Below are 13702 nucleotides of genomic sequence, written 5' to 3'. Positions count from 1 at the left end.
CAAGAAAGGAGGCACCATGTACAGTTCACAATGCATTCGCCCTCTGGTGGCTGTGTTGTTACACTGCAAATCACACCCTGCAATTTGAACTTTTTTAGCATACTGGAGTTGTGATAAACAAGACAATGCAGAGTTTTTATAAGTTGTAAAATGATTTTAATCAGTATTAATATTTGTTTGAAGAAATGTCAAACAGCAGAAACTACTGACCCATGACTAAATGGAATGACCGATGTATCAAGGCTGAGAAAATATGCAAACATGCCATTTGTATTTATGCTCCCTCTCCCAAAAGCATTTCAAGGCAAATACCTTTACTGAGAGTTATTTTCTAAAACTCGTTGAAAGTAACACAAACTGGTTACATGTAAAACAAATCATTACATACAAAGATCTCATTTGTACATTTATCAACATAATGTACAGATGAAAAGAAACAACGAAGGATCAAGACGTCACTGCCACTGTTTGCTTTTTTTATTCGAAATAAGTTACAAACAAAACCCCTAGTATAGTAGTGTACTTAGTACCAAAACAATATAAGATTTGCTGTGTTCACGTAGGCGCGTGAATGTATCGCAGTGTGTATATTACATGTGCTATTATTACACATACATACACACACACACACACACACCTACATGTATGAAAGCACATATATACATACAGTACAACTCACAGCCACATCATGCAGTCACACACATAGACTCAGAGGTCTAGATTTAATGCTACTAGTTCAAATTTATGTTTCTACACTCTGAGAACCAACAGAAACAAAGTGGATGCTCATTTTTCAGGACAGAGTGGTGCTCACCAGTCTCGCACACAATGCATCTGAAGCTCACGTTGCTGCCTCGTAAAATCCACACACATAGTAAAGAACAGTAGAGGGTATCCAGGTAATCTCCTCCCATTAGGAAAGGTTCAAAATGCCAACGAAAAGATGACACACAGCCACATGTATCTGCTTTAAACACACTAAAAAGTAGATGCTTATTGTGTTTTTTTTGTGTGTTTCCTTGAAAAGCTTTGAGACAAAAAGTGATGTTGCAGTTCTATGGACATAGTAAGTATATACAGCAACAACAGGGATATTTGCAAACCATGATTAGTGCCAGGGGAGTAAAATGTCATTGCAACCCCACAAAAAGACATCAACAGTCACCACGATGGAAGAGAGGTGCGCCAGCAAGACCTTTGGCCACGATTTGAATTTGACTCTTGTACAGTACGATGCAGTATAAGCTGTGCCCCTTTCACACAGAACATAAGTAACTAACATGTAGTGCACACTTAATGTTAACATTGAAGCACAGTTTGGCACACAAGTAGTAAAAGTTCATTATGATAAATAAAAAGTAATAAAAATCATTTAGATGCCACACATGATGTGGCAGTATAGATGTGGAGTATAATGCTGCACACATGTCATACTGAGGGATTTTAGGGGTTAAGACAGCCGCAGGGATGGCTTCATAAGGTTTAAATACAGCCAACTGACAGCACAGCACCATTTTCAGTAAATCTGGGTTTGTGTTGAGTGATCATTGGAGGTATACACTTTCTTTTTGTTTTTATTTTCTTGGTAGTTTTTATCAAAAACTGGCAAAAACCACAACTACAACATGACATTAATGCAGCATTAACAGATTGCAAGGCTTCATCTCAGGCCCCAAACTATATATACAGTGTTTTTACAACTGCATGATTTCCTAACAGGGCAAGGGGCACATACTTTTGAAAGCCAGTTAAAAGCGTGAATATTTTAGTACAACAAATTTTAGAATGTGTTTGCAAACTGTAAAGCAGTGTGAAAAGGGCATTTCTTGCTGTTAGGAAAAGGAAAACCAGAAGAATCAGCCTGAGACTCGAGTTCATGTTAAGCAGAGGTCTATGTGGTTAAAATACAGCTACTTCCATCTTACTTTCACACTGCACTCTCTTTTTTTCTCATTTTTTTTTTTTTTTTTTTTTTTTTTTTTAAAAACAGACAGTGTGATTGCCACCTATTGCCATGATTTTGTTCATAGGTCAATAGTTTGCAAACTTTATAGAATAGTCCCATTCTGTGCGAAAAGCTAAAGAGGGATAACTAAAGACGTTTAGGAAGAGGAGTGTGTGAAGGCTGGAGTTCCTTCAGTGTCCTGCTTTTGCACAAAGAACATGTCAAAGAGGTTACTGTCAAACTCGGTCCCTTCTACGACATTCCATTCCTTTGGGGAATTTACTTGCTGTCACTGGACAATTGGCACACAAGGGGAATCTTAATGTGGGCCATTAGTGGTTTGCGCGAACACAGGATTCATCTCTCTTTAGGAGAAGTTCAAAGTCTGTCAATTCAGTCAAACAATTAATGTTACTTGAACTCAAAAATGCTACAAATAAAACAGTTCAAAAGTTGATTTAACCAGCACACCCTCAAGAAAAACGGCCCCTAGTTACAATTACACTCCGTATTGCACGTAAATGACATACCCAAACTCCTGTCCATAACCAGCAAAAGAAAAGTGTTTTCCCACAGTGTCTATCTATAACAGTGTTAAGTTAACAGTGCTAAAGCCATATTGATTATCAAAGAAGTTAAAGTGTATGACATACGCTTCGTTCCAGCTCTCACACGCTAAATAACTTGACTCGACTTGGTCTGTTTGGGTGTATGGTTTTCCTTCAGACCTTCAGTTAGGAGATGAGCAATCCAGCTAGATCCCGGTGGATAGTAGTGGTCCTACTGACATCAAATTAAAACTACATCAAATTTACAGTAATGTTGCCTGTGCTGAGAAGCTCAGCTGACACCTGTATATTCCTGGACAAGAAAAAAGAAATAAATTGCATAATGGATTCAGTTACGTCTGAGGTCCGGAGTAAGTAACTTGCATGTACTGAAAATAGCATTTAGTAAAATCTGTACAAATGTGTTGAAAGGAAAAATTCCACTGTGGTCCTGATCTGCTCATGCGTCTGTTTTCAAGTATAACTGTTATTTTGTGTTTGGTCCCTGGGAACAAGCTATGGCAGCTAACAGTAAAAAGACAGCAGATTGTTAGTTGCAGATGTAGACTCTGGCTCAGTCTTGCGGCTGTTTTCTGAAAGCATCTTACCTCATTTTTAGTAGTTTACAAACTGACTTGACTTTAATATTTATCATTTACTGACTGTATGAGCTTGATCTACTCTTGATGATGTATATTCTCAAACCCTGAAGAGTTAGTAAGAAAAGTGAGTTAGAAACAAGGATGAGAGCAGATCGGGAGAAAAGGCCGTTTGTGAGAAGGAAGCTCTTGTGAGATTTAGCACAGTTTTTGATTTGCTACGGTGATGTGACCGTTGCAGTCGTAATTTCTACCAAATATGTCATACATAATTAAATCTAAACTGAAGCTGAAACTGTGCATTTCCTTGTACTCCAGCAGGTCGTCTTCTTTACCGAACGTGATCTATATTTCGACCTGCGAGTAAAAATTGTAATATAAACTGAATCATGACAGTTACATTCCCATTCGAATGCTTTTCTATAAGTAAATTAGACCTGTAAACACGCTCATATCAAGATAAAGTCTTTGTCAGCCTCCTCCGCAGAGTCGGACGACTTCTTTCTCGCTGCTTTGGCCTTGTCTGGGTTTGGAGATTTGTCCTTGGTCTTAAAAGAACCGTGATCATCAGAATTGGTGCCTAGAGGGCCGGAACGTGAAACAGTGTCTGATGCGAACTTCCCTAAAAACAAGACAGATGAAAATGACAGCTTTAAAAATAATTAGAAGAAAAATTTAAAGAAATAAGTGACCAGGAGCTGGACTCTTGAAATATAGTGCAGTCTCATACTTATAGAGTATGAGATATTAAGCCACCACAGGTTTTGGCCACGCTTTTTAAAATTTCACTGGGATCTAAGATCTCGACATATATAAAAACTGTACGGAACTCTTAAGGATACTGTAACTATGTTTGCTGCTGTTATGACAGATATGATCACAAAGCCTGAGAAAAAAGGGCCTTAAAACCCTGTCAGTTTAATCAAGAGCAAAATAGTTACACAAAGTAGAATGTATGAAAGGTGCTTTCCTTTGTTAGATCACTAAAAGCCTGGGTGACAGCATAGATCTAATCACTGTTATATTCATGATTAGCCAATTATGATAATAATTTATAATCATGATTGCTCAGTAATGTTCATAAATCATTACTTGATCTAATGGAGGAAAGTTTGTAGCCTTGATCTCGTCTGTAGATTCAGCTTATTCTTGGAGCTGTGCCTATCATTTACACTACAAATGACAGTCAGTTTAATTCTGGGATAGACAGACTCAGACTTAAATGTTAAAATGTATTATGTCTGTTACATAATGCATAATAGACGAAAGGTAGTGGGAGAGAGGGACTCATGAGCTAAATCTATCAGTCACTGTAAGACAGACAACAGCACCCTCCATGGACTGAATGCCAACACTGTCTGATTGTGACACCGACGTCAAACATAGATCAGTCTTGCAGTTTTAGATTACAGAGAGACCAAAGGGGGATTACTACTTTTCAGCTGCTCATTTCATTGCATTTTCAGTGCAGTTGAAAATCTGTGTACTTGCATGAACAATATCAGGTCACCAGGAGACTTAAAGCTCAAAGCAGACAGATTCTGTTTCTCACCTTCCTGAGTGGTTTTGTTGGAAGAAACTCCTGGCTGCAGACTGGTATCTTTGTCTTTCTCTGATAGCGCCTTCTTCAGTGTTGTAACTTTCGGAGACACACCTCCACTACTGGGGGAATCTGAGCTGTCATCTATGTGAAACATGATAAAAACATTTAAAAAAAAAAAAAACACACATCTGTCATTTTGCATTAGTATAGGACAAAATATTAATGTTTTGTTAAATTTGAATGTGTACCTTTAAGAAATAAAAAAGGGGAAACTACGACTGAGTATTAGGGCCACATTTAAAAAGAAAAAAATTAGAGAATAAATTACGAGAATAAAGTTGTTATTAAATATGGCGAATGGCCCGCTGATGCATCCACCAATAACCCTGCAGTCAACCACTTCCAGCCATTTCTCCCTCCACAAAAGCAGAAAAGATGCATTTTCTTGGATATTCTTTTTAAAGTCCTGATACTTATGACAAGGTGATGCTGATGTGGCAAAAGATTAAGTATCTCTTATGCTAAAGTACAATTCCACGAAATGCTCCACGGCCCTCATTTTAACAACTCTCTTCCTCTAAAATAACAGGTTAGAATATTTACGACTTTATTCTCAAATTATTTACGACTTTAATCTTGTAATTTTTTCTCGAATTCTTCTTTTAAATATGGCCCTAAATACTCCGTCTTGGCAAATAAATTTGTAGTTAAAAAAAAAAAAATGTAATCACTGGATTGAAACCCCTTCACTGTGGCTGACCTGTGCTCCTGCTGCTACTGGTGGTCCTTGGCTTCTGTGGGATGGTGGGTCGAGCAGCAAGCGCAGGCTTTGCTCCTTGTGGCACTGGTGGTTTAGGGCTCGCTGGTCCCGAGGGGGAACTTGAGGAAGATGTAGCCCTGAGACGAGTGGTTAGTTCCGGCTTAGTCTCACCACGTGTTGAGGTCTTTTCTGGAGCAGCAGACTCTGCTTTAATAATGGAACCACTTGGAGACCTCTCTGTAGTCGTAGAATGCGGCTTAGCTGATGACACATGCAAGCACACATACCAACAAATGAAATTAGTTCAAATAGAAAAAAAAGTAGGACAGTATTTTCAATGAACTGCACTGGTATTTACAGCATGAGAAATTCAAAAACAGAACCAAAACTTGTCTCGCTCTGTGGGCTACGGAACAGCAGCTCCTTCAAAAAGAGCCACAATAAAAAAAAAATAAAAAAAAAACTGTATTTGCACGAGTCATTAACTTTTAGTCTGAAAGTTAGCTCAGTTTTTAATTCAGTCACATCTTTCAGGTTTAATCTCAGGTTTACCTGTCGAATTGCTGTCGGGCCTGTCAGGGCTGGAAGACTAGAAGAGACACAAGGACAAACAAAAAATAGACATTACTCTTAGACATACTTATTTACAGTATACCTAAAATGTTTTTTAGGGACTGGAGAGGTATAATGATGCATATGGTACACAGTTTGTGGCACATGGGAGTGCCTTCTCTCACAAAAGGTGCAGCTCACACAGTCAGTGAAACGAATGGAAAAAAATACTTTTTTTTCCCCCACAGGGAAGATATAAACACTGTTATAAAACCCTAAACCTGCAAACACTAAACTGTGTTACGGGGCGCTGTAAAAACTAAAACTGGAAAACTGAAATTGTTTTCTTTATTCTATCAGTTCATCATTTTGGTTTTCATGCTACCATCTTTCTGACTCCACATCCCTCTCCCACTCATCTTGCCATCTGCTAGAGAATCATGGTCATTTTGTTTTTTTACGTCAACATGTTGTCAGCCTGAAGATATAAAGTCTTTGTGTGCCGCTGATTGCGGATGCCTCGGATTTTATAAATCCTCCCCTGGAAACCACTTTCTCTGAGTGTTGAACAAACTAGATTTGACAAGCGGAGGCTGAACACCTAAAGCACTTTGTGCTCAAAACAATCTTGTGTGTGCTTATTTAAACAAAGATCTCTAAGCTCAGAGACCGCCTGAATTGTCTAACATCGCTGTTGTAACATAATTTATCTTGAACTTCAATGAGGAACTGAAGCATACAGTTGGTATATGATATGTATACAATTTATGGCAATCAACATCATAATTCTGTCTTTTTAGGCTCAGAAGAGTCTCCCAACCATCACCAAAAATGCTGTGCCCTAATTTCTCGTCCTTTCTCATCTTTATAGTGACTTCAGTATTTTTTGGTTTAAATGACAACCCTTCACCTTGTATGCTCTCCTCTCATGTTTGGCCTTCATCTCTGCCAGGAGGCCGCTGCCCATCATTTGCACCCCAGGGTACCGCTTTCCTCCCTGAGGACTTCCCCTGCCGTCTGAACCTTCCCACGGTTCATCTATGGAGTCTGGGGTCCTCGGCTCCTCGGACCGGTCTGAGCTGCTGCTGTAGTCGGTGGGCTGTGAGCGGCTGGCGGCGTCTCTGGAGTGGAGACAGTAATTGTTTGTGTAGCTGCGGTTGATGTAATATAGAGACTGATTTAGTGAGTGTCCAACTGTTTGATATTGTTCTGTTTACCTGGACTTTGGCTCAGGTGTTGGACTCTTAACTGCTACCTTTGGAGAGGAGGGCTCCTCTGGGATAGTGACAGCTGAAACAGAGGCTACAGACGCTGAGGATGTACCAGTAGATGCTGGAGCTGCCTGGTTTTTGTCCTGCTTATCTGATTTGTCAGATTTATCTGATTTGGAGGATCGCTTGATGAGGTTCAGAAATCCTCCTTTACTCTTTTTCTTCTCTCCATCCTGAGATTCGGAACTCTTAAGGGAACGTCTTAGAGGAGGAAAAACAAGAAAGCCATAAGACTTACAGTGTGATGTTTATGAGACTGAACAGAAGAATACAGTGATTTCCAGGAAGAAGCACATTTTAGTCATTCTTTGACTGGATAAAATAAAATAAAAGGAAGTCATTTATCAGGACCATAATCCTTACTTTGAATCCATCTTGGTGACTTTTTTAGAGAAGAACTCATCCACTCCTTCATCCACCCTTCCCATGAGGCCGTTCTGTTCCCCATCTTGAGATGAAGTGCTATTGATTTGCTGAAAGAAAAAAAGATAAAGAACCAGATGCTTTATCAGAAACATCTGACCAATGGCACATCTGCTCTTTATGAGCATTTGCATTGTTTTCATTTAAATACTGCATTGTACTTTGCTTGAGCTTATTTGGCAGGAAGGCTTTACTCACAGGTATTTTGCTAGAATGTGTTTTTTTGTTCCTCCGAGGTCGTAGTTTGGTGAAATGCTGCAGTTTTTTTTCTTCCTCAGATGGCAATTCTGCAATCCCTCCTGGCGGTCGTTTGTCCAGCTTAGGCATGAAAAAAGGTGGGGTTGATGGGGTTTGAGAAGAAGTGGATGTGTCCTCCATGTGGACTGGAACATCCTCCAAGGCCTTGTCCAGGTCAAACTCCATTTCTGATAAGATTGAAAGAGCACCTCTCACTTGCAGCAGAGTCAAATAAGGATTAATACTGAGGAGTTCTTACTAAGCACAAAATAATCAGAGTATGCCGCCCTTAACTATGGAATAAACTTCTCATAGCCTAGAGCACAATTAAAAAACAACAATTTATTTCTAATAGTTCTCAATATCATATATAAATGTAAACTCACCAAAGGCACGAGACACTGGCCGCAGCATTCTGCTATGGATGCTTTTCCTTTTGGATTTAGGAGTCATCTAAAGAGAGAAAAAGGTTATTGGACACTTGTGACAACTTTTACAAAAAGAAAAATAATCATTTCCACAATTTACAATCTATACGAGTAATGACTGAATGAGTATTGTTTGGTAAGTTTTTTTGTATGTGCATATAGAGCATAATAAAAGTAATTTGACAGAGAATGAAAAAACAAGCGGTATTAGTCTTTTGCACCGAGACCAATCACAATTTAATCTGTCAAATCAACTTAAGTCAAGTCTGAATTTATATTAAAAAAAAACATTATACGTTATCAGCAATATTTGTTTACAATGTTAAAGTCACCACTCTTATGCGCCTATAGTGTTCTCCTCTTTGTTGGTGGTTTTATAATTAGGAACAAATGAGTAGCAGACATTTACATTTGGACAGGAACTTCTTGAAAAAGGGCTAACAAGGCAATCTATCAAATCTGTGAAGTTTTCTCTTCATTATTTATCCATAGTCCTAATAAGACGGCTTGCTGAGCGCCATTTGCTTCCACATATTTACGCGTTTCCAGAAAATAAGCTGTTGTTAAAAAAATCTCCAGAGCATTTCATTGGCTACAAAAACTAGTGTTTGTCCCCGAGTGCACAGGGAGTAATCAATGTTTTAACTGAATTTTTTATGCCATTACACACTCTGAAATACCATAACAAATACCTGCAAAACTACTTTTTGCCATTTATGGGCCACATACTGACGTTAAGGTGGTGTACAGAACAAGATTGATCATATAAAAATAATCAAACGTAATCAGAATACAGGGAGACCCGCATAAACCAAACATACTTGAAAGAATATACACTTAATTCAAGTCTTTTAATAAAGTGGTACATAACAAGCAATGTGGCTTCTTCCTGAATATCGCTTCAATTTTGATCCACATTTACAAGGTTAAGACAGACAGTGCATTTAATGAAGATGAGCAGTATGGGAAAAAAAAAATTCTGTGAAGAAAAAAAAAAAAAAAAAAAAAAAAAAAAACAGCAGGAAGGATCGATAAATAACTGACAGAGTGCATCTTCTGTACTACCTGAACTTTTTTATAGAGGTGGAATACTATGATACAGTCTTAGAGAAGCTATAGAGAATTGTCTAGCAAGCAAGTACAGAGAAAAGACAAAAGAAGACAAAAGAAAAGTGTATCGAAAGGGAGTCATAGAGGGATAGTCCAGAATTACTTACACTGGTGCAGCATAGAGTCTCCAAGGAGCAAAGGTAGAAAAGACAAGAAGGAACAGAGTAAAGGTTGAAGAGAAAAGATGACAGCACACAGTAAGGCTTTAGGAGGAAAATGAATCAGACAACCATGCAGCTATGAAAGAGCGGAAAGTAGATGAAAGAAGATCAAGAGGGGAAACAAAAACATAAATGTGGGAATAACTACAAAGAAGACCAAAGAAAGATATAGACTTGAAGATTGTGCTCTTTTTTTGGTTCAAACTGCACCAAACTCTTCTCTTCCATCTGATTTTATTGATCTTTGTTTTGCAAATGATGTTAAAGTTAATTAGACATAAATAAACATGTCAAGCTAAAAGGAACATCTAAAGACTAATTAAGTATTCATAATAAATGAATTAATTTGAACAGAGGATGGTGGCAAATAAACATTTAATGTGTTCTAGTTTCTGCATTATATTCATCAAGGTGGCTTTGTGTTTTGTTTGATTTGTTAGTTTCTCTGTTTGTTCTTAGGATTATTCAAAAAGTAAACTGGTCGGTTATGTCATCAAAACTTCCTGCATGATAGTGTGCATTGCCCCCGTGTAACACTGAAAATGACTCTCCCCATTTGGGTGTCCTTTGGCTGTAGTGGATGAGGCCTTTTCTATGGAATAACATCGACTCTTGATCAGACTGATATTTGGGGAACTTTAACGAAGGCTCCGTACTGACAAAAAAAACATCTCTGGGATGCGTTTTGTCATGGTGCCATGACCCATACACTTAACAGCAAACAAAACATGCACGTGAATGGCAAACCCAGGGTTCCGAAGCAAAACACTGCACTCTAATAAAATGATCCATGTTATTCACTTCACATGACAGTGGGTTTAATGTTGCGGCTGATGTGGATGTTTTTGTAATGTAAAGAAATGTAAGCTGTGTAGTTAAGAGAGAATGTGTTGCGACTGTTTTCACTCTCAATTCAGTTACAAAAGAAAAAACTTTGAATTATTAGAAAGGACTCATGAAACCTACAGTTATTTACACAAACACTTTCTAAGTCCATTACACTATATTGTCTTAAATTAACTGTGGATTTTTATTTTCAAAAATGTTCCTCTTACGCACACCTGTTGCAAACCATTACCTACCATGCACGTTTCAAGATCCTCAAGCCTCTCAGCCTCCAGTATCTCGGTTGATGCCCGTTTAGGAATCTTCACCTCTGTGATATCTAGATCCACCGACTCCTGCTGCACCAAGGGACGACCTCGTCGTACCAGGTGGTCTGCCTGAATGGAGACGAGATGAGAAAAACAAGGGAGAGATGGTGTGAGAGAAGCTAAGCGGTGTGAGGGGAACGGACAAGAAGACGAGATGCAGAAAAAAGCTGATTAATAGAGGAGAAGATAAAGAGTAAATGATGTAAAATCCGCATTATGCTCTTCTTTTCTGGTTACTGAGAACTCTCAAGTAATAGTGGTGAGTTTTAAATAAGTCCGACAGTTCCTGCGAATAAACCAGTTGCTGTGTAGTCAGGGGCTCCTCCACCACGGAAGCTTTGTGTAGAGTTTGGTGGATTTGATCCAGATATAAATACTTTCATTCAGTCTTGGTGGACTACGTGATCTCACGCTGCTCGTGTCTTACCAGTGTGTGTTGTGATGTAGAAAGAGCCTCCAGAATCTCATCAACGATGCGATCAGACAGAAAGGACGCCAGACTCAGTTTCACTTCACTGACAGAGAAATAATTAATTTAGGAGGGCAAAGAAAGAGGTTGAGAGGGGATAATACAACAGCAGAAAATATCCAAATGCAACCAAGGTTTTTTTCCCCCCTCTTATTTGAAAAAAAAAAAAAAAAAAAAAAGTGTTTAAAAGAGCTTAACAACTGGAAATAATGACTACATTGCAGCAATTACAAAGACCTCATAACCAACAAGCAAATACACACCTGATCTTGTTGATAATATCCACCCCCGACTGCTCCAGGAGGGTTTTGGTGACAAAGCTTTTAGGTACAACCATCTTGGCTGAGCTGGCCTTCATCAGGTCTGGACGAAGATTACTCCTCCTCATCACATGAGGACACAGAGATTCTGCTGCATCCATCATTGACTTTAACAAAGTCTGGAATAAAAATTGGGAAGAGCAGTGATATTGATCTGATGACACAACAAGGTGCGTATGTTCTTGAGTAATATCTTCATGTTCATTTCTTGTCTTTTTGCTTTAAAATTGCATTTTTGCCACCAACTATGTAAAGCGTGACACGCATAAATAATAATATAACTTGTTCCAAATCTTCTGTCAGAACATCCTACCTGCAGTTGCTGGTCCATGACAGTGGTCACCTCCCCAGCCATGGACTCCAGTTTCTCCTGGATGGGACCCACTGATGAGCTGTTCATCTCCTCTCTGGATGCTGATCCAAGATGGTAGAGGTTAGGGAGCAGCTGGACACACACACACAGAGAAGACAAGCAGATAGTTATTCACAAAGATGACACAAATAAGGACATTTAACAGAATCACAAAAATCCAGTTATCACTGTGTCCTCACGGTTTTAGAGTTCCTGGCATCTTTGATGAGGTTCTCTGCTGATCGGACATCCTCCAAGATGGCGTCTGTCTCAGAATTTCTCAGAGAGTTCAGATGGTCCTGCACCTTAACGCAAATCCGGTCTATCATCTAGAGGGCAAAAAACAACAACACATGAAGCTTTGCGTGCCATCTGGTATTTAGCATCAGTGGGTCACACAGGTACCAGTGGGTGAAATGTTACATTAGATTAATGCCAAAAAAAAATTTGAACAGCAAACAGATTAAACATTAATAGCTACATAAAGGTGTCTACCCTTAAGGCTGGATACTTTCAAAAATGGAAACCGAGAGAAATATATTTTCTGTATTTAAATGGGATTATCTTTGAGCTAAAAAAACAAGCCTATCTGAAGGAAATATGATAAAACAAGCACAACATAATGAGGAGGAGAACAGAGAAAACAAACAAGTCTCGAGCTTTGAAAACCTCTTTCTAAAACAAACACACGCAAGACATTTCTGAAGACAGTTACAGAGCATCTAGAATAATTAACCCAGTTTACATTTGAGAACTCACCTGCTGCGTGGTTGTAGTTACAATGCCCTGCTGAAGCCGATAAGCCTGCTCCTGCAGGTATTTTCTGGTTTCATGGTTCCTGTATAAATAACTCTCAATCTGGAAAGAAAAAAAAGCAAATCTAATGCCAATGTAATTCACAAAAGGAATAGCGATTTAATGTTATTTTATACAGCATATTTTGTTAACATAGTCAAAACACTCTGCAAGACTCTTCTCTGAGAGATGACAGTTCAGAATCAAAGGCGGCATCTAATATACCTTTAGCAGGGCATCCTCTGTTTTTTCAGGGCTTGCCTTCAGAGCCTGGGAGGCATCAATGATGGGGATGGGCATGAAGCGAATGGTGAAGTTCCTAATGGACACATAGCCAGAAGACATAATTCCATTTTGAGTTTTCGTCATAGAGAATAATGAAAAGACAAGGGTTTGGACAGATATAATTTAAGCAACATTATTAACATTAGTATTATTATTATTATTATTATTATTGTTATTAACATTAATCTGAATGGACATTCAGTATGTGTGCAACGTGAAGCAGTATGATGGACAGTTAGTATTAGGGTTAGTATTTCCACTGTAATTATAGGAAGAACAAAAGTAAACAAGTCCACTTGTCAAATGAAATGGCAACAAAATGAAGGTCACTCATAATGACATGTGGATTGCGAGCAGTGTTCCTGTACATTCAGATTATAACGGAGGAGATGGGGGAATAAACTGCATAAAAAACAGGCACAATAGAGCGGCGCAGCAGTAGCACAGAGGAAGCTGAGATAGAAAAAAAAAATCTAAGGTTTGGAGTCAAAGTGATTTTCAAGTGGAGACAAATGAAGATTTGACTGCGCAGTGACACAGATGGCAGTACTGAAAATCTGAAAGATGAATAGAACACAATAGATGTGAGGAAATTGAGTGAACAGAGCAAAAACACACAGCTCTGCGCTGCTGAGGAGAATAGAGATCACAGGTAATGAAAAAGACACGGTTCTTTCAATAATTCAATACGGCAGCTCAAGAGGGGAAATGAGGAGATGTGCTGCTGGGAGAGTCTAAAAATGAGAGAGG

The 13702-nt window shown here is 38.7% G+C and overlaps 1 protein-coding gene across 1 annotated transcript in view; it reads right to left on the bottom strand.

The window, feature by feature from the left end:
- Positions 1-215: 215 nt before the first annotated feature.
- The window catches only part of LOC142379822 (F-actin-uncapping protein LRRC16A-like), a 66770-nt gene continuing 53283 nt past the window's right edge, over positions 216-13702 (bottom strand). The window contains exons 23-38 of the mRNA XM_075465120.1: positions 12893-12986; positions 12632-12730; positions 12073-12201; positions 11834-11965; positions 11464-11639; positions 11159-11246; positions 10660-10800; positions 8265-8331; positions 7840-8066; positions 7582-7691; positions 7165-7419; positions 6858-7068; positions 5948-5984; positions 5396-5656; positions 4645-4776; positions 216-3714 (exon numbers count right to left, since the gene is read on the bottom strand). Of these exons, the coding sequence (XP_075321235.1) occupies positions 3542-3714; positions 4645-4776; positions 5396-5656; positions 5948-5984; positions 6858-7068; positions 7165-7419; positions 7582-7691; positions 7840-8066; positions 8265-8331; positions 10660-10800; positions 11159-11246; positions 11464-11639; positions 11834-11965; positions 12073-12201; positions 12632-12730; positions 12893-12986 (2332 nt within the window). The 3' untranslated portion in view covers positions 216-3541. The remainder of the gene's footprint in view (positions 3715-4644; positions 4777-5395; positions 5657-5947; positions 5985-6857; positions 7069-7164; positions 7420-7581; positions 7692-7839; positions 8067-8264; positions 8332-10659; positions 10801-11158; positions 11247-11463; positions 11640-11833; positions 11966-12072; positions 12202-12631; positions 12731-12892; positions 12987-13702) is intronic.

Source organism: Odontesthes bonariensis, chromosome 5, assembly GCF_027942865.1.
Source record: "Odontesthes bonariensis isolate fOdoBon6 chromosome 5, fOdoBon6.hap1, whole genome shotgun sequence".
NCBI lineage: Eukaryota > Metazoa > Chordata > Actinopteri > Atheriniformes > Atherinopsidae > Odontesthes > Odontesthes bonariensis.
This window is presented reverse-complemented; position numbering and strand designations above follow the sequence as displayed.